At 44.0% G+C, this 23572-nt stretch overlaps 1 protein-coding gene across 1 annotated transcript in view; it reads right to left on the reverse strand.

Annotated features, from left to right (window-relative positions):
• Nucleotides 1–23572, reverse strand: part of Spon1 (spondin 1) — a 277312-nt gene that overhangs the window by 234181 nt on the left and 19559 nt on the right. The window contains exon 2 of the mRNA XM_052200940.1: nt 20124–20230. Coding sequence (XP_052056900.1) covers nt 20124–20230 — 107 coding nt within the window. The remainder of the gene's footprint in view (nt 1–20123; nt 20231–23572) is intronic.

Genomic DNA, 23572 nt, shown 5'->3' on the forward strand with positions numbered 1-23572 from the left:
TCAGACTTAAATACAAGAGACAACAGATGGGGTTAAACCAAAAGGTTGTGCTTGTTGGCCCTAAGTCAGCACAGTTCCTCTGATTCTGTTTTGGATTTATGGTTTTTGAGGGTTTCATGCATGAATGATGAATTTGCATCATTTATAACCCCACTCCAACTCTCCCCCTATCTCCTCTTGAACTCATAACTCTTCCTCTAGAATTATGGATGCTACACATATACAACTTAGTGAGTCTTAGTTAGTGCTGCCTGTATGCATGTGTGTTTAGGGCTGACCTCTTAGGATTGGGGGTTAGTCCCTGAGGAAGACCAGTTCTCCTTTCCTCAACAGCCACTGACTCCTTATCAAGGGGTTGGCCTTTGTGGCATTTCCATGCATCTTTGTTAGCATGCAGATTGGTGTGGGTTTTGCAGATCATATGCAGGTAGCCATATTGTTCAGAGTTCCTGGGTGCAACAGCCTGGTCCTGTCCAGAAGACAATGTCTCAGAGCAGTCATCTTGGTCCTACTTGTTCTTAACACTTATGTTTGAGATGCCTTTAGGAAAAGAAGATTGTCTCTGTAGGCAGCTGTGGTTTGTTCTTGTTGAACCTAGAACTCTCAGCCAATGGGATTGTTCTAGATCTTGGAATGAAGAGTCTCTTTCCTTCCATGGCCTCTCAATTTCCATGTCTTCTGCTCATGTTTCAGAAGGACCTTTTGTTTAGGATGTAAAATTTCTAGTGAAGTTAAACTATGACCCAAAGAGCCTTGACCCTCCTGTCCTCCTTCCTGGAGCTACAGGGAACCCAGTTCTGGCCACTGAGATGGAAGAGTAAATTAGCTGAGGAAGTTCTGGGTTTTCTTGTTTGACAAAGGAGGGCTGGGGAGAACACTGCCTCCTGCCTCCACTCTGCTAATTCCTCCATTTGGAGCACTGTGATGAGGGCGAGATGCTTAGAGGTAGGGCAGCAATTACAGGAGCAGAAGTAGGAGGACAAGCACAGTATAGATGAGAGAGAAAGGCACACTCCTAAGTTCAGAACGCTGCCATCAAGGAGATGCAGAAAGAACACCAAAGCCACTGCTAAACTCCTGGCTAAGAAAAAGCTTGGATAAAGGTCTTGATGAAATATTGTTTCCTTAGTTTAAAATGGGGTCACAGAGATCCTACCTTGACCATATCAGTGCACGTCCCTCTCTGAGCCTCATAATATAAGTTGATATTATCTATGAATAGGTTATCATTACAGTCTTGCTAGGAGCTATTTTAAATGTGTGCATGTGCATGCACAATGCACACACACACACACACACAGAGAGAGAGAGAGAGAGAGAGAGAGAGAGAGAGAGAGGAATATATATGCACAAATCTGAGTATAAGCTAAGCTGGAGAGACAGTAACATGGCAGCAAGCATGAAGACCTGAGTTGAGTTCAATCCCCCAGCACCTGTTTTTTTACGTGTGCAGTGTATGTGCTTATAGTTCCAGTGCTGGGGAGACAGAGACACACAGATTTCTGGGACTTGCTGGCCAGCCAGCCTAACCTCCTAGGTGATTTTCAAGCCAGTGAGAGACCCTGTCTCAAAGAAGAAGGGCGAGGAAGAAGAGAAGGACTGAGCTTGAAGAATGGCATCCAAGACTGTCTTCTGGCCTCTATCTGCCCACTCACCTCTACAGACACACAAAAGAAATAGATAAAAACTAAAAATGTCTACTACTCTGTAGAGAAGTACTATTATCATGATTCCCACTTTCTAAATGAGGACGGAACTCCAAGACCTAAACAGGTTGAGTAACTTGCCCATGGCCCTGAACTGCCTAAATGCATGAACCAGATTTTAAACCAGGACTATCTGTGCAGAAAATATCAATGCTGAAGTTCCTCTCGGTTACCTGAGTGACAAAGGGACCTTGAATATTTCATATCTTTGGTGGAGTTCTTCTTTCTCCTCCTTTATAAATGGCTCCTCTCTTGGACTCCTCACAGGTCACAATAGAAACCTGGGATCTTCCGGGACTACTGTATTTCTCTTTTACTCCAATGGGAATGATCTCCTCTTCTGACCACAGCTGAGCTGTTCTGCCCTGCCTAGCTTGCAGGTGTGCTCAGACAGACTGCTGTCTCCTCAGAACTGATTTGTTTCCTCTGTCTTGTCTTTCACCCTTCTGAAACCCTCCAGTCCCTCAACTGGGGCTGGCCTTACCAGCTATGCCTTTGCTTTGGGAACCTCTGTAGGTATTGTCCCCTCTCCTTCAGAGGCTGTCCTGGCTTTCAATTGCTATGTTAATATAAACGTCATGACCAAAAGAAACTTGGAGAGGAAAGAGTTTGTTTGGCTTACATGTCTCAATCACAGCCTACCACTGAGGTAATCCAAGGCAAGAGCTCAAGCAGAGAAGGATCCTGGAGGCAAGAACTGAAGAACAGACCACGGAGGGGGGGGGGGGGAGTGAGGGCTGGGTGGGGGTGGGGGTGGGGGAGGAGTGCTGTGGACTAGCTTGCTCAGCTTTCTTCCTGTCTCTCTCTGTCTCTGTCTCTCTCTTTCTTTTTCTTTTTTCTTTTCTTTTCGAGACAGGGTTTCTCTGTGTAGCCCTAGCTGTCCTGGAACTCACTCTGTAGACCAGGCTGGCTTCGAACTCAGAAATCCACCTGCCTCCCAAGTGCTGGGATTAAAGGCTTGTGCCACCACCGCCCAGCCCTCAGCTTTCTTATACAATCCAGGACCACCAGTCTAAGAACAGCAATGTCCACAGTGGGTTGGGCCCTCCCACTTCAATCATTAAGCAAGAAAATGTCCCATAGACTTGCCCCCAGGCCAATCTGGCAGAGGTATTTTCTAAACTGGCATCCCCTCTTCCCAGATGATGTTAGCTCGTGTCAAGTTGACAAGAAACTAACCAGCACAGAGATCCTTTGTGACACGTTTCCAAATTAGCTCTTTTACAACTTAGCTCAAATGTTACATCCATCAAGAAACCTCAGAGTCATCTTCCTCCAGAAACTGTTCTCTCAGCATACGCTGAGAATCTTTAATAGGCCCTTATCAGACTGCAGCTTAAGATTTTGTTAATTTATCAGTTTCTCTCTTCGGCCAACCCTGATTCCCACACTAGGGTGCGAGTTCCTCAGAAGTGGAATATGTGTCTCAAACTCCATCCATCCCCTCCCCCAGCCCTTTCTCTTCTCTGTTGACTGTAACAATTACTGGTATCACTAGATGAGAAATTCCCATATCATCTCCAAACCCTATTGCCCATTTCTGCTGTGGAAATGAGTGGTTCCTGACCATTCTCAAGAGCTCCTTGCACACTGTAAGACATCAGGACTGATGGTTATGACAAAGTAGATCTTATTTCTGTTTGAGACCAGGGATGGCTTCCTGCAGAGCTGAGAGGTAGGAGCAGAGGTATTCTGGCTATCTGTACATTGTGTGGTCTCCATGCACTGTATCATATCTTACCATTTTGACCCACACATTAACAGTAAGCCCTAACTAATATAACCCTGCTCCAGGACAAGGCTAACCCCCCACCCCTTAAAATTTGTTCAATATCCCTGACAAAAATCTTCTTAGAACCAGAGGATAAGTTAATCAATTAGACAAGTGATCAATAAAATATAACAAACAAAGCATTCAATAAAAGTGAGCTGCTCATTATAAATAGTTTCTGACTCATGGGTCTGATCAATACATGACAAAGATCTAACAAGAATGAAAACACAGGGAGTCTAAAAATACTTCTTTGATAAACTGCATCCGTCCTCAGAAAGTACGTGTTCTTCAAGACCCTCAGCTACCAGATGCATCCAGTAATTTTTGTAATAGTTGAAACATAAACAAAGTTTGAGTGAAGGCTTCCATTTATGTGGCCAGATTTGCAAATAATTGCAAGGGTAGAATATCCTCTTGAAATATGTCTGAAGTAGGGGTAAAGCAAGCCTCTTTCTCTCTCTCTCTCTCTCTCTCTCTCTCTCTCTCTCTCTCTCTCTCTCTCTCTCTCTCTTTCTCTCTCTTTCTTTTTTTCTTTCTTTCTTTCTTCCTTTCTTTCTTTTCTTTCTTGGGACAGGGTTTCTCTGTATATCCCTGACTGACCTGAAACTTACTCTGTAGACCAGGCTAGCCTCTAACTCAGAAATCCACCTGCTTCTGCCACCCAAGTGCTGGGATTAAAGGCATGCACCACCACTGTCTGGCGACCCCATTACTTTCTGATTGGTGACTGGCAGCTCATTCAACTGCTGTGGGTATTGTACTGGACTATTCTTTGAGCCAAACCACCACTATATTTATCAGATTAGCTATGCCCACATGCAAAAGATCAATATAAACGGGCTTGCTGACCGTTGATGTCCCTTTATAGGAGGGACGGGGAAGGTTCTTTGAGTATCCCACTGTTCCTCCAAACAAGTTACATATAATTCTTCCTCAAGTGTATCTGGTCTTGGGGAAGGAAGGCTGGGTATACAGGCATGGGCAGTCTAAGGCACAGGACCGCATCTATGAGTAGCTCATGCTGAGTGTAGACCTTAGAGTGTGTAATATGGCTGCTTTAAGTCTACCCATGCTCCTGCCTGCAACTTCTCCTCTACTGCTCTATAAGTAGCCTAATGCACCCATTGGTTCCCCCAGAGTAAATGCTAATCTCTCATCTGGGTCTTGTTTTACTGCAGAGCCTAATCCCTGAGAATTCCTTGAAAATTGCCCTGCAAAATCTGAATCAGAACCTAGCCCTGCCTCAATCATGATCATACACTGTAGACTCATGTGAGAGGAGGAATCTATTCATGATTTAAGTATCACTATGCTCTCTTTCCAAAGGCATGAGATATATTTTTTGTAAGAGCTCAGTCTACCTTTAAGGAAGCCCAAAGAGAAAAGAAGCTTTACTCACAGTTTGCTAAACAAAAATATTGACTATCAAGGTAATTGAAAAATCTTTTAGTTAATGCTCAGTTGAGAATCAATGATCTTAATTAAAAAGATAAGATATGGTTCTCACTCAAACATTGCTGGTGGGAGCACACCACCAGCCACTATACAAATCCATGTGGCAGTTCCCCAGGAAGATGGGAATCAGTCTACCTCAAGATCCAGTGATACCACTCTTGGGACAATACCCAAAGGATAGATCTTCACTCTATCACAAGGACATGTTCACTGCTAGATGAAACAATCTAGATGCCCCTCAACAGAAGAATGGATGAAGAGATGTCATACACTTATACAATGGAACATTACTCAGCCACAGAGATAGACAGACAGACAGATGGACAGACAGAATGAAACTTGCATAAAAATGGGTGGAACTAGAAAAAAATCATCTCTAGTTAGGTATCTCAGACCCAAAAAGACAAACATGGTATGTATCTGCCTATGTGTGGGTATAGCTGTTAAGTCAATGATCGCTAAGCTATATAATCCATAGAACCACAGAGGGTAGGTATGGAAAGTTGGTAAGAGACTAGAGAGAACAGATAGATGTTGTTAGGAAAGGAAAATAGAATAGATAATTATGATAGATGGGTGGGAAGGAATGGAAGGATCAAATCAGGAGGGGGGAAAAGGGATTACAGGAGGGAGAAACAGCCAAACTTAAAGGGCATTTGAGGGGTAGTATGGAGACCTAATACTGTAGAAAGATCCTAAAATATATACATATATGAAGGCAGTCTAAATGATTGCCAAATAATAGGGGAGACAGAGTGTGAACTGGACATCTCTTGCCACCAAATTAAGCTTCCAGTATAGGGACTGGGCAACATCTAATTGAATTGTTGGCCAAAGAGGCCTCACCAGAATACCCCCAAACAACCCAGGCTGTTCCCAAGGCTATAGATTGTTCTCTACAAATGGACATCAAGGCCTTATTGTTGAAGACAAAACCCACACAACTCATTGAACATGGAGATGTCAAGCTAGTGTATGCCCATATAGAGCCTCCACCTCTATGTTCTTGTATACTTGGTACGGGGAGGTTCTCCGTACACTACCAAGGGAGAGTTGTAAATACCAAGTGAGCCACAAACCCTTTATCAACAATAGTATCCTGTCTATGCTAGGGCAATAGTGGCACACAGCTTGTGGGAGTAATCAACCAATAATTGACTTGACTTAAGACTCATTTCACAAGATGGAAACCATTTCTGATACTACTTGAGTGACCAGAAACCAAGAACTAGATAGCCCATGGACCTAAAATAAAACCAAATAATATTAGTCTAAAAATTAAAGAAAAACAAAACAAAGAAAAATATCCCCAGCCAGGCAGTGGTGGCACGTGCCTGTTATCCCAGCACTTGGGAAGCGGAGACAGGCAGATTTCTGAGTTCGAGTCCAGCCTGGTCTACAGAGTGAGTTCTAGGACCACCAAGGCTATACAGAGAATTCCTGTCTCAAAACAAAATGAAACAAAACAAATCCGCAAAACATAGTGATAAAATGACTCCCAGTGACATGCTGCTGCATTCACAGATCGGTGCCTTGCTCAGCCATTACCAGAAAAGCTTCCTTCTGCAGCAGATGGATCAAATACAGAGACCCACAGCCAGAAATTATGTAGAGTGAGAGACCTTGGACACTCAGCCCTAAAAGGATGCCTCCATCAAATCCTTTCCATCAGAACTCAGGGAACCCCACAGAAGAGACGAAAGACATAAGTGAGTCAGAGGGGAGGACAGACACCAGGGACACAAGCCTTCTAAATCCACACGAGGACAGCTTGTATGTATATCGGAACTCACGGAGTGAAGAAACATCCACAGAGCCTGCACAGGTCTGTACCAGGAACTCTGCCTCTGGAGGATAGTTTCCAGTTAAGTATTTGTATGGGATTTCTGAGTGTGTGAACAAGTGGGTATCTGATTCTTGTTCCTTTTCTTGGGCTCCTTTCCTTCTATTGGTTTGTCCTATCCAATTTCAATGGGACTTTTTTTTATTTATTATATTATATCTTACTTGTTTTATTGAAAAAAAATGAATGAATACCTAGTCACTAGGATAAAGGTTAACAATAGAATGTTCGTTTATACCTGCTTGGAGAAGGAAAAGTAGTTTTCTCCAGTGGAGTGATGCTGGATATATGAACCGCTCCAAGTCGGGCCTCATGTTGAAGTAGTTGAAGTATAATGGACTCCACAGGTTTTTCTGTGTATGCTTTTATCTTGTTACAGTTTGGTGGGTTTTGGGGACAGTGTTTTGTTTTCTAGGTTTGGGGCTTTTGTTGTTGCATTGGGTTACTTTTTGGTTTTTGGGTATCTGGGGGAGAGGATCTAGAAGTACTTGGGGATGGGAAGAAAATGATCAAAATATATTTAAAATTTAAAATTGTTTTAAATAATAAAAATATAATAAAAATGAAAAAACAAATTGGTTAGCTAAAAAAGATATGGTTTTCTCTATTAACAAAAGGGCTAAAGTTTTCTTCAAAACCGATTTTCACTATTTGTGGGATCTCAATGGCTTTAATTTTTTAAATGACATTTTAATGACATTATTTGGGGCCTTCAACTAGTTATAATATATAAAATATCTAGTCATTTATTCAGTTTGGGTTTGAAAAACGATCTGTAATGCTTTCTTTACTAACTATAACTTCCCAATCTTCAACTGAAGACCCCAGAGCCTCCCTAGAGTGATCATTTTAAAGTTCTATTTTACGAATATTAATTTTAGATCAAGCCAGGTATGAGTTCTCTTAAATTCTTTTTGAACGAGTTTGGATATATATTTCTTTATTAATGGGAGTACGAAAATGTATCAGGAAAATTGAAAACCTACTATGAACTTGCCTTAGTTAACACATTCATTAACAATAAATGAGCAGGGTGTACAGTTGGCTGGAAATCAAATTCAGAAAAATGGTTGCCCTGCTTGGACTCTTGGTGTTGGGATAAATTGATTGTATAAATGAGAAGGGGTGTGAGGGTGCTTAGTGTGGGTAGTTTTCCCATGGAGATGGGGTCCTGCTATGACACCTGACCAGGAAAGAAATGCCTGAGGCATGAACAGCAATGTCCGGCCACAGAACACAGGCACGGAACCGCCATCTTCTCTCTTCTGTTCTCTTCCTTCTAACGGCATAAAAAGAACAAGGCCTCAAGCTGAGGGACTTGCTGTTGGGGAGTAAGGAGGCAGTGCTTGACGATGCCTCAGCATCTCTGGTGGAATCCTGGCAGCATGGCTCCTACCTGGGCTTACTGTAAGCCAGGCAGTGAAGACAGTTAAAACCAAGGGACCTAGAACCTGGACGGTCCCACAGATTTGTCCTTAAGATCCAACCCCATCACTGTTTACACAGGTAGTATAGCTTGATCCTAATAAGAAAGCTGCCAGCACAGATAGACACTGGGATATTTTCAACTATTTTGTTCTGAGAGTAAAGACTCAAGCTTTTATTACTTAGCGTAATTTTATCTAGTTACAAGTGTCCATCCACCAACTCTTTGAAATACCAATTTACAAATTATCAAAAATCTTAAGCACATTTATAACCCTACATGCAGCAATTTCACTTCTGGGTAACTAGCTTGATAATGACTCTAAAATGCAAGAAAGCACTTCCGCTTGCTATGTTTGCGTATACCTGAAAATCAATGTGTCAAGTAAGCACCTGTGTGATAGCATTAAATGGTGGGCCCTTTAAGAGGTGAAGTTCCAGAGGTGGCTGGGACTAACAGGCCTAGACAACTCCTTGTCTGCCATTCCTCTCTGGAAGTGTCCATCCTCTCTGGAAGACGCACCAGCAAGGCACCATTTTGGAAGCAGACCACAAACTCAACAGACACTGAACCCACTGGTACCCAAATCGCATGCTTTCCAGCCTCCAAACAGGGAGAGAGAAACAGTTACTATGTGTACAAATTACCTACCCACTGGAACAGCTACACATTGCATCTCCACTGTTGAGTCAACAGCAGACATCATATAGCATGGTGGTCCTGTAAGATTACATCACCTAGCAATGTCACATGCATCAAGTGTACCATGATACCCACCTGACGATGAAGCTGCCCATTCGGGACACATAATGATATTTTGTGAAACCAGTGAGAGTGGACTGAGACTGACCAAATTTGTTTTTAGGGTTTGTTCTATTGAAAATAAGAAATAATCTTGAGCCACACTTCACTATGGGAATGTTTGGTGAACTATGTTGTACCCCCAGACAAAAAAAAATGTCTGTCCAGAATTCTGCTTCTTAAAGGATGGAAGACTGGCAAGAGTGGGGAGGGAAGAAAGGAGGAGTACAGGGAGGCAAATCCAGACTAAGTTCATGAGCTATGCTCGCGCCAATGAAATGCCTTTGTGAACCCATCACTGTGTACAATGAATAAATGCCACTAAGACAACTTAAAGGGGCTGGGATGGAGCTCAGCTGGCAGAGTGCCTGCCTAGCATTGTTGTTTGCATGAGCAAGTCATGTAAAACCAAACCAAACAAGAAGTCTACATGTCCATTAATAGCATCCATAGAATGACAGATTTAAATTTCATAAATGTCCATATGTTTTTATAATGTGCATTTACTGGTTTAATAGCTAGACTAATGGAGAAGGAAGCAGCCTAAAATGTGGGCTTCTGGGCAGAACATGGCTGTAGCACTCTTGAACTCACAGCAGCTATGATGACCTGCATAAGCTCTGTCCCATCAACATTTAGTAATGGAAGGAAGAGTTCATAGGGCCCCTACCTCTCCCTGAAATGTTATAAAACTGAATGGTTGGTAGGGGAGAGAAAGACTCCTTATCAATGGCATAGTCACTAGTGAGGTGTCCACATTCTTGTACATAAGCCCTCCCTCAACTTCCCACAAGCAACCCTAGTGACACTTCCTGGGTAACCAAAAATGAAGGAAAAAAGAGACACAAAAGTAGTAGCTAGGAGTTGGGGATTTAGCTCAGTGGTTGAGCGCTAAGTAGAAGCTAGCTGGGAGGAAGAAGAGGGTCAGGACGACTGAAGGAAGAAACGAGAAGGTAGGGGTGAATGTAATTAAAATACATTACGTACATGTATGAAAGTGTCATATTGAAATCTGTTACTATAATAATATAAATTATTAATTTATATAAAATTATATAATTTAATAAAATTTATATATTATATAATTATGTTTTATATTAAAATTATAATTTTATAAGATTTACATAATTTTATATGATTAATATAAATATATTATGTACATGTATGGAAGTATAATATTGAAATCCATTACTATATTAATAATGTATGCTAATATATACTAACATAACATTATATATATAATATATATACTACTAAAACATTAATATAAGCAGACTGCTACTTTTAAAACCTACTCTAAAAGATCAAAGTCACAAATCTGCATGAAAAGGAGCAGGTCAGGGCTTCCTTATATATCCGGTTCCTCAGGTCATGACTGGCACATGGTGAATGTTCCTCCATGTGTTCCCAAACACACAACATGAAAGAGGCATACCTGCCTCCCAGATTCCACACAAAATGGCACCCCATCAGTGCAGTGCTAGATAATCTCCACCAATTGAGTGGACTGACATCAAAGACACAAGATGCCACAGTTCTTGACTCTCAGATGCCACTGAATGTCAGGCACATTGACAGGTGATAGCTCCTGCTGGGGCAGGCTTCCTACATACCATTTGGGTATCATGGAAGCTTCATTTTGACTTCTGACATACTCCAATGGAAACGATGGGCAGGTCAAGTCTTTGTCATTCCTTGCTCTGTGCAACCCTCCTTCTGGTTCTCATCCATGGCTTCCCACACTTCCACCAGTTCACTTTCTACTAAGGGGCCACACAGTCTTCAGTCCCTGGCTGAGTGTGCTCTATGTGTTTGGTTGGCAGGGCAAGAGCGAGGACCTAGAAGTCACTGACAGACAGGGTAGATTGGGGGGCAGCTTGAGCAGAGAGAGGCACATACAATAGTGCCCCTCACCCAGATCTTCTCCCTAGTTTGGTCTTCTGTTTGGTTATTATCCAGGAGCTCCAGAAGAAACAGCTCTTCTGGGTATAGCAACACACACCCTCAATCTTAGTACTAGGGAAGCTGGGACAGGAGGATGAAGTTTGGCTTTAGACAAAGTTCTAGGTTAGTCAGGGCTCTATAACAAGACCCAACATCAAAACAAGAACAGAGGAAAACAAAAAGACCTAGTTATGTTACTGTTCTTGATGTTCTATTTTCTCCTGAATACACAGCAACTAGATCCAAGTTTGATCTTTCTACAAAGCACTCAAGGGAAGAAAGCACCTTCTGAGATAGGGAATTCCTGATGCATGAACTTGGGCAAGTAAACAACATCTCTGAATCTATTCTGTCATCAGTAAAGTGTTCACAATACCTTTCTCATAGATTTGCTTGTGAAAATTAGGATTACAATAGACAGGGAATATACTATAGCATTTAGTATAAGTAAATGTTCGGTAAATACTGCCATGATTAAAGTGGTCTGGAAATGACCATATTACAAGCCTGCAAACAATGTTCTTGTATAAATGGAGCCTGAGCCCACAAAGGGGCACCATTTTAAAAGCTGTTGGCATGCCCAGGCACTTTTGAGCTATCTCTTGCCCTCTGTGTTTCCTGAGATGGCCTGCAGGTGTGATGTTGCAGAAGGCTGTTCAGGGCTGGGATGCACCTCTGTGGTGAAGCATTTATTGGTCTGGCATGCCTACAAGCCAGAGTTTCTCTCCAGCACTGTAAACTAAAAGTTACACAGTCCCCGGGATTCTCCAGTTGAGTGAACTGGGCACCTAAAAGGCAGTGTGTTTCAGAGTGGCACTGTGGTTTGAGCAGAGTGGCACGTGAGCTGAATCCGACCCAGGAAGGCCCAGCCAATATCCAGGCAACAAGTTAATGGAGCTTCTGGCAAGAGCAGTTGCAAATCCATCAGTGAGTAAGAGAATTTGAGAGAACAATTGTCAGAAAGTTCCTTGCTCTCTCTTTCCCCCAAAGAGAGCCAAATTAGATTAATTTGCCTTCTCACTCAGAGTGTGGCTCTGAAATGACTAATTATTACTCCGTTAGTCATAGTCAGGGTTTGTGTTCCCAAACCCTGAGCAGGATAGAACTTGGTCCAATGGAAGCAGACAGCAACTCACAGGACTGAGCTTGGAGGAACACGGAATTCAGAGAAGTGGGTCTTAGAGACAAATCTGTTCCCTAGAGGACGACTGACCATAACTGGGAACATTTAGACTGTCACCACTACTGAAGTGTGGGTGTTACTTGAAGCCAGCGATACTGCCAAACATTCTGCAATGAACAGTCCAGTCATCACCAACAAAATCATACGATTTCATGCATCTATAATACCAGGTTTAAAACAATGAGGTCTGTTGGGCAAAGAGAAGGGAGAGGCATGTAAGGGCACAGGTAGAGGAATTAAAAATAGGCAAAGCCAAGGAGAACAACTATGGCCTACAGCTTCACTCCCAGTAGGAGCCTGCGTAAGAATCAGGCTTTAAAGATCTGCCTTAATAAGCGAGTGGGAGATGCATGGGAACTTCTCGCGGTCAGCATCCTGCGGCCTTGAATGTGGATGGCCGTGGGACCTCAAGCACCAGCCAGGAGTCAGGGAGACACTCAAGCACCAGTGGAGGTGGAGGCAAAACAAACAAACTTGGTAAAGGCCCGCCAACTCTCTATGGAAGCTGTGTATATATCAGACTCCTACCTGCTCAGGTACAAGGAGATGCTGAGATAACGGCAGCTCACAGAGAGCTCGTACACCTACAGGTCAGAAACTCTGACACCCAGTGAGCAAAGGAGTGAAACATGGTGTTTCCAAGGGCAGGGACTTCAGTCTGTTGCACTCATGGGTACCTTCTCAGAGCCTAACAGAGGTCTGGGTTCATTTGTTCTTCACAAATACATAAATAAATGAAAAGTATTTTTTAAAAAAAACAAGAGCGTACAATATTCAATAACTGTAGTATTTAAACATAAACAAAATATCCTAGAGCAGGTCACTGGTTTTGGTAAACAATGAACCACTCACTGTGATTTTAACTCTTAAAAAAACAAGCAAACATGGTTTCAAGTATGTGCAAAACCAAAATTAAGCCCTACATCATAAAATGTTAGATCTGGAATAAAGACATAGTGGTTTCATTCTACAGTGTTCTCCCAGGGCCTTCCTTACCCAAGCTGCCAATGCTCTACCACTGAGCTACATGCTCAGACCAACTTACTGTATTTTTAGAAACTATTTAAAAGATACACAACAAAAAAAAAATCTTGTGGCCATAAGAGTTATATACTACCAAACAATTTTATCATGGACTTGAAAATAATTTCCAGACCTTTAGAAATAGATGTGGGAAAAATGCCGTTTCCCATGCCGGAGAGCATGAGGCCAGCTTGTGCCAGCGAACACGTGGGTAGGGCCAGACATTCCAGCAACAGTCATCCATCAATTTGGAAAACACTTATCAACCAGCCAGCATGCCAGACCTTGATGAGAGCATGGGAACAGAGAGGTGGCCATGACCCAGCTCTGCCTCTGTACTGAGCTTTGCAAGTTACTGGAGAGTTGATATATCAGGACAAGACAATGTTGGGAGAATCAGAACAAAGGACCATACTGAGCCCTTGATAGCCCACATATGGGGTAGGAACAGAGACCCTCAGTGGGATCAAAGGAGACATGGATGGCAGCAAAGATTGGACTTTGAAGGACTGAGACCTGGTGACATGGCAGATATATAAGATCATAAACCCAGTGTAGTCCTTGGAACAACCCAGCAAGGACTTAGGGAGCCAAGCAGTTGCTCTCTGTCTGTCTTCCTCTCCCACATTAGAGCCACAATACAGAAATAGGAAAAATGACACAGACCTGGGGCAGTTGAATTTTTGTTTACTGCCATTTTCCAGTTCCGTGCTTGGATCAGACTTCTGATTCTGTCAGTATTACCAAGCCTGAAAATGGGAATAGGAGGGTTTTCTAGTTGGCTTATTGCTGTGTGTGGCAGTTTCAATGAGAATGCTCTTCACAGGCTTGTCTATTTGCGTGCTTAGTTCCCCGACTTGGTGGAACTATTTGAGAGGGAATAGGAGGTGTGGCCTTATTGGAGGAAGTTTGTCATTGGGCTTTGAGATTTCAAAAGCCCACTCCATTCTCCATTAACTCTCTCTATATATATCTTGTGGTTATTGACTCAACTATAAGATCTCAACTACTGCTCCAGTGCCATGCCTGCTTGCCTGCCTGCAGACAAGCTCCTTACCATGATGGTCCTGGACTCACCCTCTAAAACTGCAAGCCCCCAATAAACTCTTCTATAAGTTGTCTTGGTCATGGTATCTTAACATGGCAATACAAAGGTGACCAAGACTGTGTTAAACACCATGACCATAAGCACCTTACGGGGAAAGGCTGGTTGTGGTTTATAGCTTATAGTCTGTCACAAGGGAAGTTGGGACAGGAATCTGTAGGCAGGAAGTGAAACAGAGGCCATGGAGGGGTGTTGCTTACTGGCTTGTTCTCTAGGCTTGCTTTCAGCCACCATTCTTATATAACCCAGGACCTGCTTCCCAGGGGTGATACTGCCCACAGTGGGCTGGGTATCCTCACATCAGTCATTAAACAAGAGAATGTCCCAGGCACTTGCCTGAAAGCCAATCTGATAGAGGCATTTTCTTAATGCAGGTTGCCTTTCACCCAATGAACTTATTAGCTTGTGTCAAGCTGACAAAAAACTAAGTAGCACAGAATGCCTACCTCGTGAGAAGATATCTGAGAGAAGATTAATTTGTGTCATGTGACAAACATTTGCTGAGCTCTGGTGGTGTGTAAGACCTGAATTTTGCATCCAACACATTGTCCTGAAAGAAACCAGGAGCTCCTAGTCTTGTAGAACTTCCAGTAGAGAGGGTCAGAATAAAAGCACTGTAGGACACACACACACACCATGGATCTTGGAAAGAGAATGGATGGGATCAAATGGCAAAGATAGTGATAGAAGGAAAAGCAGAGTGTGAAATGGGGAATATCCACATGTAGTGTGTGTGTGTATATGTGTGTGTGTGTCCCTGAGTTAATTAGGGTTGCTTGTGTGAGCATGGGTGGGAGGTCATTTACTGGAGCCTGGTCAACTAACTAAGGGCCACACCACTGAAGAAAGCACCTCTTCCTCTTCTGTAGCCATGAACTACCAATGGCTCCTTGGAGAGGAAGAGGACCTTGTAAGCTCCTCCCCCATTCGTGATTGACAAGCCCAGTCTCTGTCAGGTCTTATTCAAGTAGCCACAGCTGCTGTGAGGTCACAGGGCAGCGCCCAGTCTGGAACAGGAGAAATCTTACATCACCCCCATCTTCAGGCTTGGATGGCTAATGATATGGGAAGAAAACTTCTTATAAATACAAGGACGATTCCTGAGGATAAGTGTGTCACACTATTTCAGCTTTGGACAAGAATGTCAAAACTTCTTTTGGGGATCTAAAATGGCTCAGAACCCATTAGAGTGTTAATAAACTTTTATTGTTGGTGATGACGTCATGGAAATATTTTAAGAATAAGAAGAATTAAAGAGTCTTATTTGCAGGAGTTGGGGCCCATCTCAGGCAAATGTTCCTGAGACTGTGGCTGTTTGACTAGCTGACACTCATGGGTCCTGAGTCAAACAGAAAGATTACCATCTTGAATTTCAGTGCAAACAGTGTGTTTAAAAATCTGTCAATAAATATGTGAGTGTCCAAGCCTGTGCTGGGCAGATTTGCTGAGGGTGGAGAATACAGCAACACAGGAGAGAAATAAAACTCCATCTCGTGGGAGGCATGGTGGAAGGGACAGACAGTGCACATATCTGCAAGAGAAACAGACAGGGGAGTCTGTCCTTGCTAATAAACACAAAGAAAGTGTTAGAAAGGTGCAGAAAGAAAACAAAGAATCCAGCTCAGGGTCAAGGTGGCAGGGCAGTGTAGCTTTAAATGGGGTGATCAGGACCCAGCTCCTTTGGAAAAGGACATCTGCGGCTGAGACCTGCTAGAGGCAAGAGTAAGCTGGACTGTGTTCCGGGCCTGGGACCAGGGAGCAGTTTGTTTTTAGTGAGCTGAATTGTGAAGACTGGCGAGTTACTTTTGTACAGACAGTACGGTCTCTGAACTCCTCCTTGTCACTTGCAATTAACCGTGAGTACACCCAGCTAGCTCATAAAAAGATCCAGTGTCTCTCCTGCTCTGGCAGCTAGACACCCTCATGTGCCAATGCCGCCACCCTGGAACCCACTGCTGCAGCAGACGAGGGACCCCACCCCTGCTCCGGAACATCTGCAGGAGCCAGCAGAGCAGTAACCCTTACTGTCCTCTTTCTTCCCCACTAAGCCCAAAGCAGCTCCATTACTTTCATTGCTTCTAAGCATGGTAGGCGAGTCTGTGTTTCCGCTAAGTCTGCAAATATTTAGAAGCATAACAAGCCATTTGAGCCCCTTTAGAGCCAAGAAGATGTGGTCAGCAAGATGGCTCAGCAGGTAATAAGGTGCTTGCTGCCAAGCCTGATGACCTTTTTCAATACCCAGCCCAATTGTGAAGGAGTGGACTAACGCCTACAAGTCGTCCTCTGACCTCCACGTGTATACTCGACCCCACCTCACCCCATCCTACACATAAGAACATGTTTTTAAAAAATCTAAAAGAATTAAGTATGTAATCTTTATCTAGATTTACATGAATTTGTGACAAATTTATGTTTATACGTATGTGAGTATTTTATCTGCATGTATGTATATGCACCATGTATGTGCCTGGTGCCCACAGAAGGCATGGGATCCCTTAGGACTGGAGTTGCAGATAGTTGTGAGCTGCCGTGTGTGTGCTGTGAGCAAACCCGGGTCCTCTGGAAGCGCATCAAGTGATCTTAAGTGCTAAGCCATCTCTCCAACCTCAGTTTACACAAATTCTGCAGTTATTAAGTACTCCGAGTTTCCAGGGAGGGAAGGTGTTAGATGGAAATGTATATTTAGCAGCAGTGTTTATAATTTGTATATTCCTGTTCTAGTGGGTGACTTGACTCTGTTCGACCTGTCAGCTGCAGAGGCTGATTTAACTGGATGATGGAAAGGAGGGTATGGCAAATGTCACCAGGTCAGGACAATCTCACTGTCTCCAGTCAGTACTCAGTGCACGGCACAGGAAGCACCCTGTAAGTGATACCGAATGAATGAATGAATGAATGAACGAACGGAATCAGTGAAAGATGACACCTTTCAAGTGTGTCCATGATATAGTAGAAAGGTGCAGAAGAGGTACAATGGGGATTCCCTACTAACCTCAGAAACCAGGAGAACCGAGTGTGGTGTGCATTTGAATGGTAAGGCAAGAGTGAAGACATTCAATATGAGGAAAAAAAAATACTAGTCCAGCAAGTGGAGCTTGGAGGTGCTGGCTTGCTTTGACTTAATTCCATGAAGGTTCAGTTTTACCTTGTGAGGAATGGTAATACCAACCCTGACTTCAGAAAGTTGCCACAAGAATTAAGTAGAAATAGACAATATCGGGACTGGAGAGATGGCTCGGCGGTTAAGAGCACTGATTGCTCTTCTATAGGTCCTGAGTTCAATTCCCAGCAACCACATGGTGGCTCACAACCATCTGTAATGTGATCCAATGTCCTCTTCTGGTGTGTCTGAAGATAGTTACAGTGTACTCACATACATAAAATAAAAATTTATGGATATTCTTTGTGGATATTCGAAAGAAAGAAAGAAAGAAAGAAAGAAAGAAAGAAAGAAAGAAAGAAAGAAAGAAAGAAAGAAAGAAAGAAAGAAAAAAAGAAAGAAAGAAAGAAAGAAGGAAGGAAGGAAGGAAGGAAGGAAGGAAGGAAAGGAAGAAAGAAAGAAGGAAGGAAGGAAGGAAGGAAGGAAGGAAGGAAGGAAGGAAGGAAATAGACAATATCAGGCACCTGCACACACACTGCTGCCATTAAAACAAACAGACAGACAGACAGACAGACAACAATAGCAGCATCAAGAAAACCTCATACAGAGTGGGACCCTTCTTTTGCCCTGAACAGGCATACACCAATCGCACCCCATGGTTATAACCAAGAACATGGATATAGCCAGGAGCCTGGGTTGGATTTGAATCCCAGCTTTATCACAGGGCTGGTGGCTTTAGGGAAGTTACTGACTTTCTCTGAGCCCCAGATGCCTGTGCTGTGAAGATCAGCAGTGCTTGGCTCACCACGCTGCTTTGGGAATTATGTCAGTCACTGAATGGATGGATGCCTGAAGGTACTTGACTCCGAGCACTAAGGCCTGCGAGCTGTAACTATCACCGCCATGGGTGTTCTCACAATCTCGCACACTCTGCGTCCCCGTTAAAAGTGATGGAAACGGCATGTGCTCCTCAATGTCTCAGGGCACCCAAGGCTCTCAATCCGTGGGACCTCAGGCTTTCCAGCTTGTTAAAATACAGGGGGCAGTCCCTGCTCTAAGGCCAGACTTATCCAGCCTCAGTGAGCTGAGACTTGGCATTTATAAGTTCCCATGTGCAGCTGATACTGCTAGGAATCCCACCAGGTAACAAGAAAGGATATCAGGAGCTCTGAGAGAAAAATAAGAAATAATCAGGAAGAGATCCGAAGCTCTGAAGTCCCAAGCTGAGGTAAGGCATGCTAAGATGGGAGAAAGCACCCTGCACAGAGCCCAGCAGACAGCAGGCGCTCAGCAAGCATGAGCGTTGGTGTTATTACTATCGGGCCACTCTTTTGTATGTCTTCCCAGAGTTCTCTTCCAAGAAAGGTCATCTAAATGGGCATAGACCAGAAGCCTAGACTCCCATGTATAGAAAAGAAAGTTTTAGCTGTGCATGATGTGAGATTTCCATGGCTTTGATGTCAGCCTGGGCTACACAGTGGGTACTGGGGCTTCCAGGACTATATAGCAAGACCATGTACCATGCCCCCCAACCACTCCCCACAAAAAGAAGCAAAAAAGAAATACAGCAAGATAGATCACAGGGTAAGCACACTTGCAAGCTAGCCTGAAGCCTTGTCAGTTCCCAGAACCTACATGGTGGACATGAGAACCAGCTCCTGATAGATGCCCTTTGACCTCCACATGCATGCCGTGGCACACATATGTGTGCATGCACACACAAACGAATAGATAAGTTTTAAAACTCAAAAATTTTAAGTCACAAGAATCAACCTTTAGTTACAAACTGGCCCCAAGTGATTAAAAGGCCCTGATGGTCAAAATATTTGGGGGCAGGGTCCTTTGAGGAGCTCACACATTATACCAGAGTCCCTAGCAGCCAGTACTGAGGGCAAGCATTTTCCCGGTTTTTCATTTTCTCTTCTGAGTTTGCAAATTCCAGATAAAAATGAATTCTACAACAATGGGAAATGACTTCCAGAAATGGTCAGAGTAGATTTGGCTGGGCCTCCCCCTCGGATCACGCCAGCCCTCTGGGATGTGTTCTGACATCTTGCTAGAGAGGGGTCGATGTTCCTGCCATTTCCTTTGGAAGAATATTCCACAGTGAGATATGACTTATTGTCGGGGCCTTGCCTTTGAGCTCCCCTTTCTTCTCCTGACCCACTTTCATCTTGCTGTGGCCTTTTGCACAGTCACGCACAGTGCCACCCCCAAACCCTGACGGAGCTGCTCTTCCAGGACTGACATTCAGAGACCACCACCTCCTGAACTTGCCTGTTCATTTAGTCAAGCAAAGCATGTGTGATTCCTTTTGTCTTCTTTATAAGTCAGTCTCCACATTCCCTTAACAGCTTTTCCTGAGCTTTGAGCTCCCTCCAGCCTGGCTGTCCTGAGCTCTTGTTCCAGTCAACCACAAGATGCCTATTGCACAGGGAAACAGCAAGCCGGAGCCAGTTTCGGCACTCTCTCCACGTTGCACTGCCTGCAGCCAAGGAACAGAGAGCCCAGAGCCTAGCAGTGGGGACGCCAGAGTGAAACAAACCCTCCGGGTGACCAAGCCCGCTCAGGCAGGCTGGCAGCCTTTGCCACCAATTGTGGGGTCCTTCTAATGGAGCTGGCCCACTGGGCTCCATCCAGAAGGCACAGGAAGAGCCTCGCAAGATGCGTAACCTCTCCTTTTACGTGAACTCCTCGTTTGTTCTCCGACTGCCAGGCAAGAAGGGACACTGGGATAGCCTGTGGCAGTGAGTGGCCTCTTACCTGGAAGGTGCCTGCGTGATCTTCTTCCTTATCTCCCTCCCGATTCTCTTTGAGGGCAATTAATGTGAATCCTCTGAAGTAGGAGGGAGGAGCAGCCGAAAGTGTCACTGTGAGAGACAAGAAAGCCACTGTCAACACAGCAATCGATTGTGTTCCCTTTGACATGTAGGACCAGGCCTGAGTGCTCTGTCAACATTTCCGCCCTGTGGAGTACCGGGCAGAGGATGATGGGTAAAGGCTCATCAGCTCCCTCTTCCAATGTCAGAGTTTGCTGAGCGAGATCTGAAGTCTGACCCACAATCCTTTCTATATTTATTTCTTTACTTATTTGCTTTTTTATTTCGTTTTGAGTCAGACCTTTGTAGTGCAGTTCGGGCTGGTCTCAAATTCACGATCCTCGTACCAGGACCTCCCAAGCATCTCCCCCCCCCCCACCCAGACAGGGTTTCTCTGTGTAGCCCTGGCTGTCCTGGAACTCACTCTGTAGACAAGGCTGACCTCTAACTCAGAAATCCGCCTGCCTCTGCCTCCTAAGTGCTGGGATTAAAGGCATGCGCTACTACCACCTGGCTCTCCCAAGCATATTTAAGACCCTCCCCCCAACCATGCAGACAGAGGAAAGGGAGGCTGTCTTAATCATCTCATTTGATAATGATATTCCTGGGATAATGAAATTCCCATCTTGACACTAAACTCACCCTGCTACACTTCTATTAGGGTGATCCAAGAGAAAGCTGGATTCCTTTCAGATGACTAGGATGACACATACGTTCTCTGCTCCCCAAACACCTTCTCCTTATCTTCTGAAAACTTACTCCCAGCCCCCCTGGTGCTTGCTCAAGTTCTGCCCCAGGTAGCACAAACAAATTCAACATATAACTGTTTCAAAGTCTGCCTCTCTCACACAGCCTTCCCCTCTCCCTCTCCCTCTCCAGCTCCTTCCTCTGCCTGACAAATCAGAGGATCCAGCTGAAGTTCCCTCAGGAGAGGCTGGGTTTTTATCCCCTCTGTATCCACATGATCCAGCACAGAGTATCTAATCATGTTCAAGTTTCTTCAGATGAATATATATCTCTAGTCTGTGTTCTAGATTCTAGGCTTTAGACATAACTGACAAGCTATTAGTTCCAGGGACCTCTAGTCCAGGCTTCCAATGTCGCAGACAAGAAACCAAGACAGAGATGTCAACAGACATCTTCAGGGTCACTGAATTAAGGATCCTTCCCCATCTTAACACTCCACCCCTGGACTGGGGCTCTGAATGTACTCATCACGCCATATTATTCCCGTTTTAGGGGAGAGCATGTAGTCCTCTCAACTCCCCAAAATGGGCTCAATAATGACAATTAATTGCTCTAAAATTGAAAACAAAACCCGCTTTCTCCGATAATAGAGTGACCCTGGGACTGGTGGACCTTGACCTCTAGTGACCAAGCACCTGTGACATTATTCTAAAGATTTATTTATTTTATGCATGTGAGTACACTGTAGCTCTCTTCAGACACACGAGAAGAGGGGGCATCGGATTCCAATACAGATGGTTGTGAGTCACCATGTGATTGCTGGGAATTGAACTCAGGATCTCTGGAAGAACAGTTAGTGCTCTTAACTGCTGAGACATCTCTCCAGCCCCATGTAACTTTGTTCTAAAAAAAAAAAAATCCTTCCTCAGGTCGCCAGAGCTTCTTATATTAGCCTCAGCTCTTTGTCACCGGGGACAGACACCTCCCAGGGGTTCTTTACACTCACTCCAAGCTGGTCAGGGAAACAGAACCACCCTTAGGGACTTTGCAGATCACAGGCCCTTCTTGCACAGACCCTTCCTGGTCTCCCCGGGGGCATTTCCCTCCTATGGTCACCTGCACCCACACCTACACAGGGTTATAGCTTAAGTGTCCTACAAAAAGTTATATTGAATTGTGACCTCAGGCACATAGACCCGTGACCTTATTTGAATTTGGGGTCTTTGCTGGAGAGGCAATAATAGACCATGGGGATCGGGAGGGGAGTGGGGTTATTATAGCCACTATGACTAGTGTTCTTATTAGAAACTGTGTAAACTATGCAAAGGACACACAGCACGTGACTACAGAGGTAGGGGGAAAATGAAGCACCTTAGGACAAGGAATGACAAAATGGCTGGCATCCCGAGGCTGGAGAGATCTTACTTCTTCAGAGCCGCCTTGAGGAACACGTCTGCTGACCCATTGATCTCAAGTCCTTAAGTGTCAGAACTATGAGAGAATAAAGGAACCAAAGCCCTGGGGTGTGAGTACAGTCCATCACTGAGACAACACAAGGTAGGAACCAGAAGGCAGGCTTGCTTGCCATTACAAACAGGATCACCTCTGACCAGGGACCTCACTCATGACCAAGGCAATACGGTAGGAGCCGTGAAGGGATGCTGCTGCTGCTGCTGGCTGGCTGGCTCCTGCCTAGGGGTGATGCTGCCCACAGTGGGCTGGGACTTCCTGATTCAGTTATTAATTAAGACAACGTCACCACCAGCCATGCCTCCAGACCCATCTTATTTAGGCAATTCCTCAGAGAAGCCTGTACTCCCACATGACTAGGTTGTGTTAACAATTAAAGCTAACTAGGGCACATGCTTCAGGAAACATTTTATTGCCAAAGAGACAAAGAAACTAAATAAAAGGATATATTTGAATATACATGACATATATATTCACACACACACACACACACACACACAGAGAGAGAGAGAGAGAGAGAGAGAGAGAGAGAGAGAGAGAGAGAGAGAGAGAGAGAGAATAGGACCCAAAAAGTTATAAATGCATAAATAAATAGAAGTTTTAGGCGCTTAATACAGGTTCTAAACTCACTGACTCCTGGCTTTCTATGAGGATGGTCTGATTTAACCCCTTCCATGCTGTGACTAGACTTCTGAGATCCAGAGCAGAGAGATTTATTCAAGTTCTCATCATGCACAGTGTCATGTACCACTGGAATCCAGGTACCTCGCCCCTAGTCAAGGGCATTTCTCCTGGCTGTGAACCATAACGATATCTATACAATGCTTCTGGAAGCCTGGGGTTGCCTTCTGACCCAGTTCATAAGGGCCTGTGTCATTGCTTTATATAGATTTACCTCTAAAGACTATAAATGCTTTACACACACACACACACACACACACACACACACTGAAATAAATAAAACTTTTTAAAAAGAAAAAAGGAATCATGAGCCCCACTAGTTCTCATGAATCTAAAAATAATAAGTAAATACATACATACATACATACATACATACATACATACATAACATCCCTAAGATGATGAAGACAATCTGGAAGCTATTTTCCCTTTGGAAAAAAAAAAGGCCTATCAGAAATCACATCATATTAAAGCTGAAAGGTGTATTTTACATAGAAACACCTACACAATTAGCATAATATATATGCTTATTTCCAAATGTCAGTATGGGACGTA

The sequence above is a fragment of the Apodemus sylvaticus genome, chromosome 1 (genome assembly GCF_947179515.1).
Source record: "Apodemus sylvaticus chromosome 1, mApoSyl1.1, whole genome shotgun sequence".
NCBI lineage: Eukaryota > Metazoa > Chordata > Mammalia > Rodentia > Muridae > Apodemus > Apodemus sylvaticus.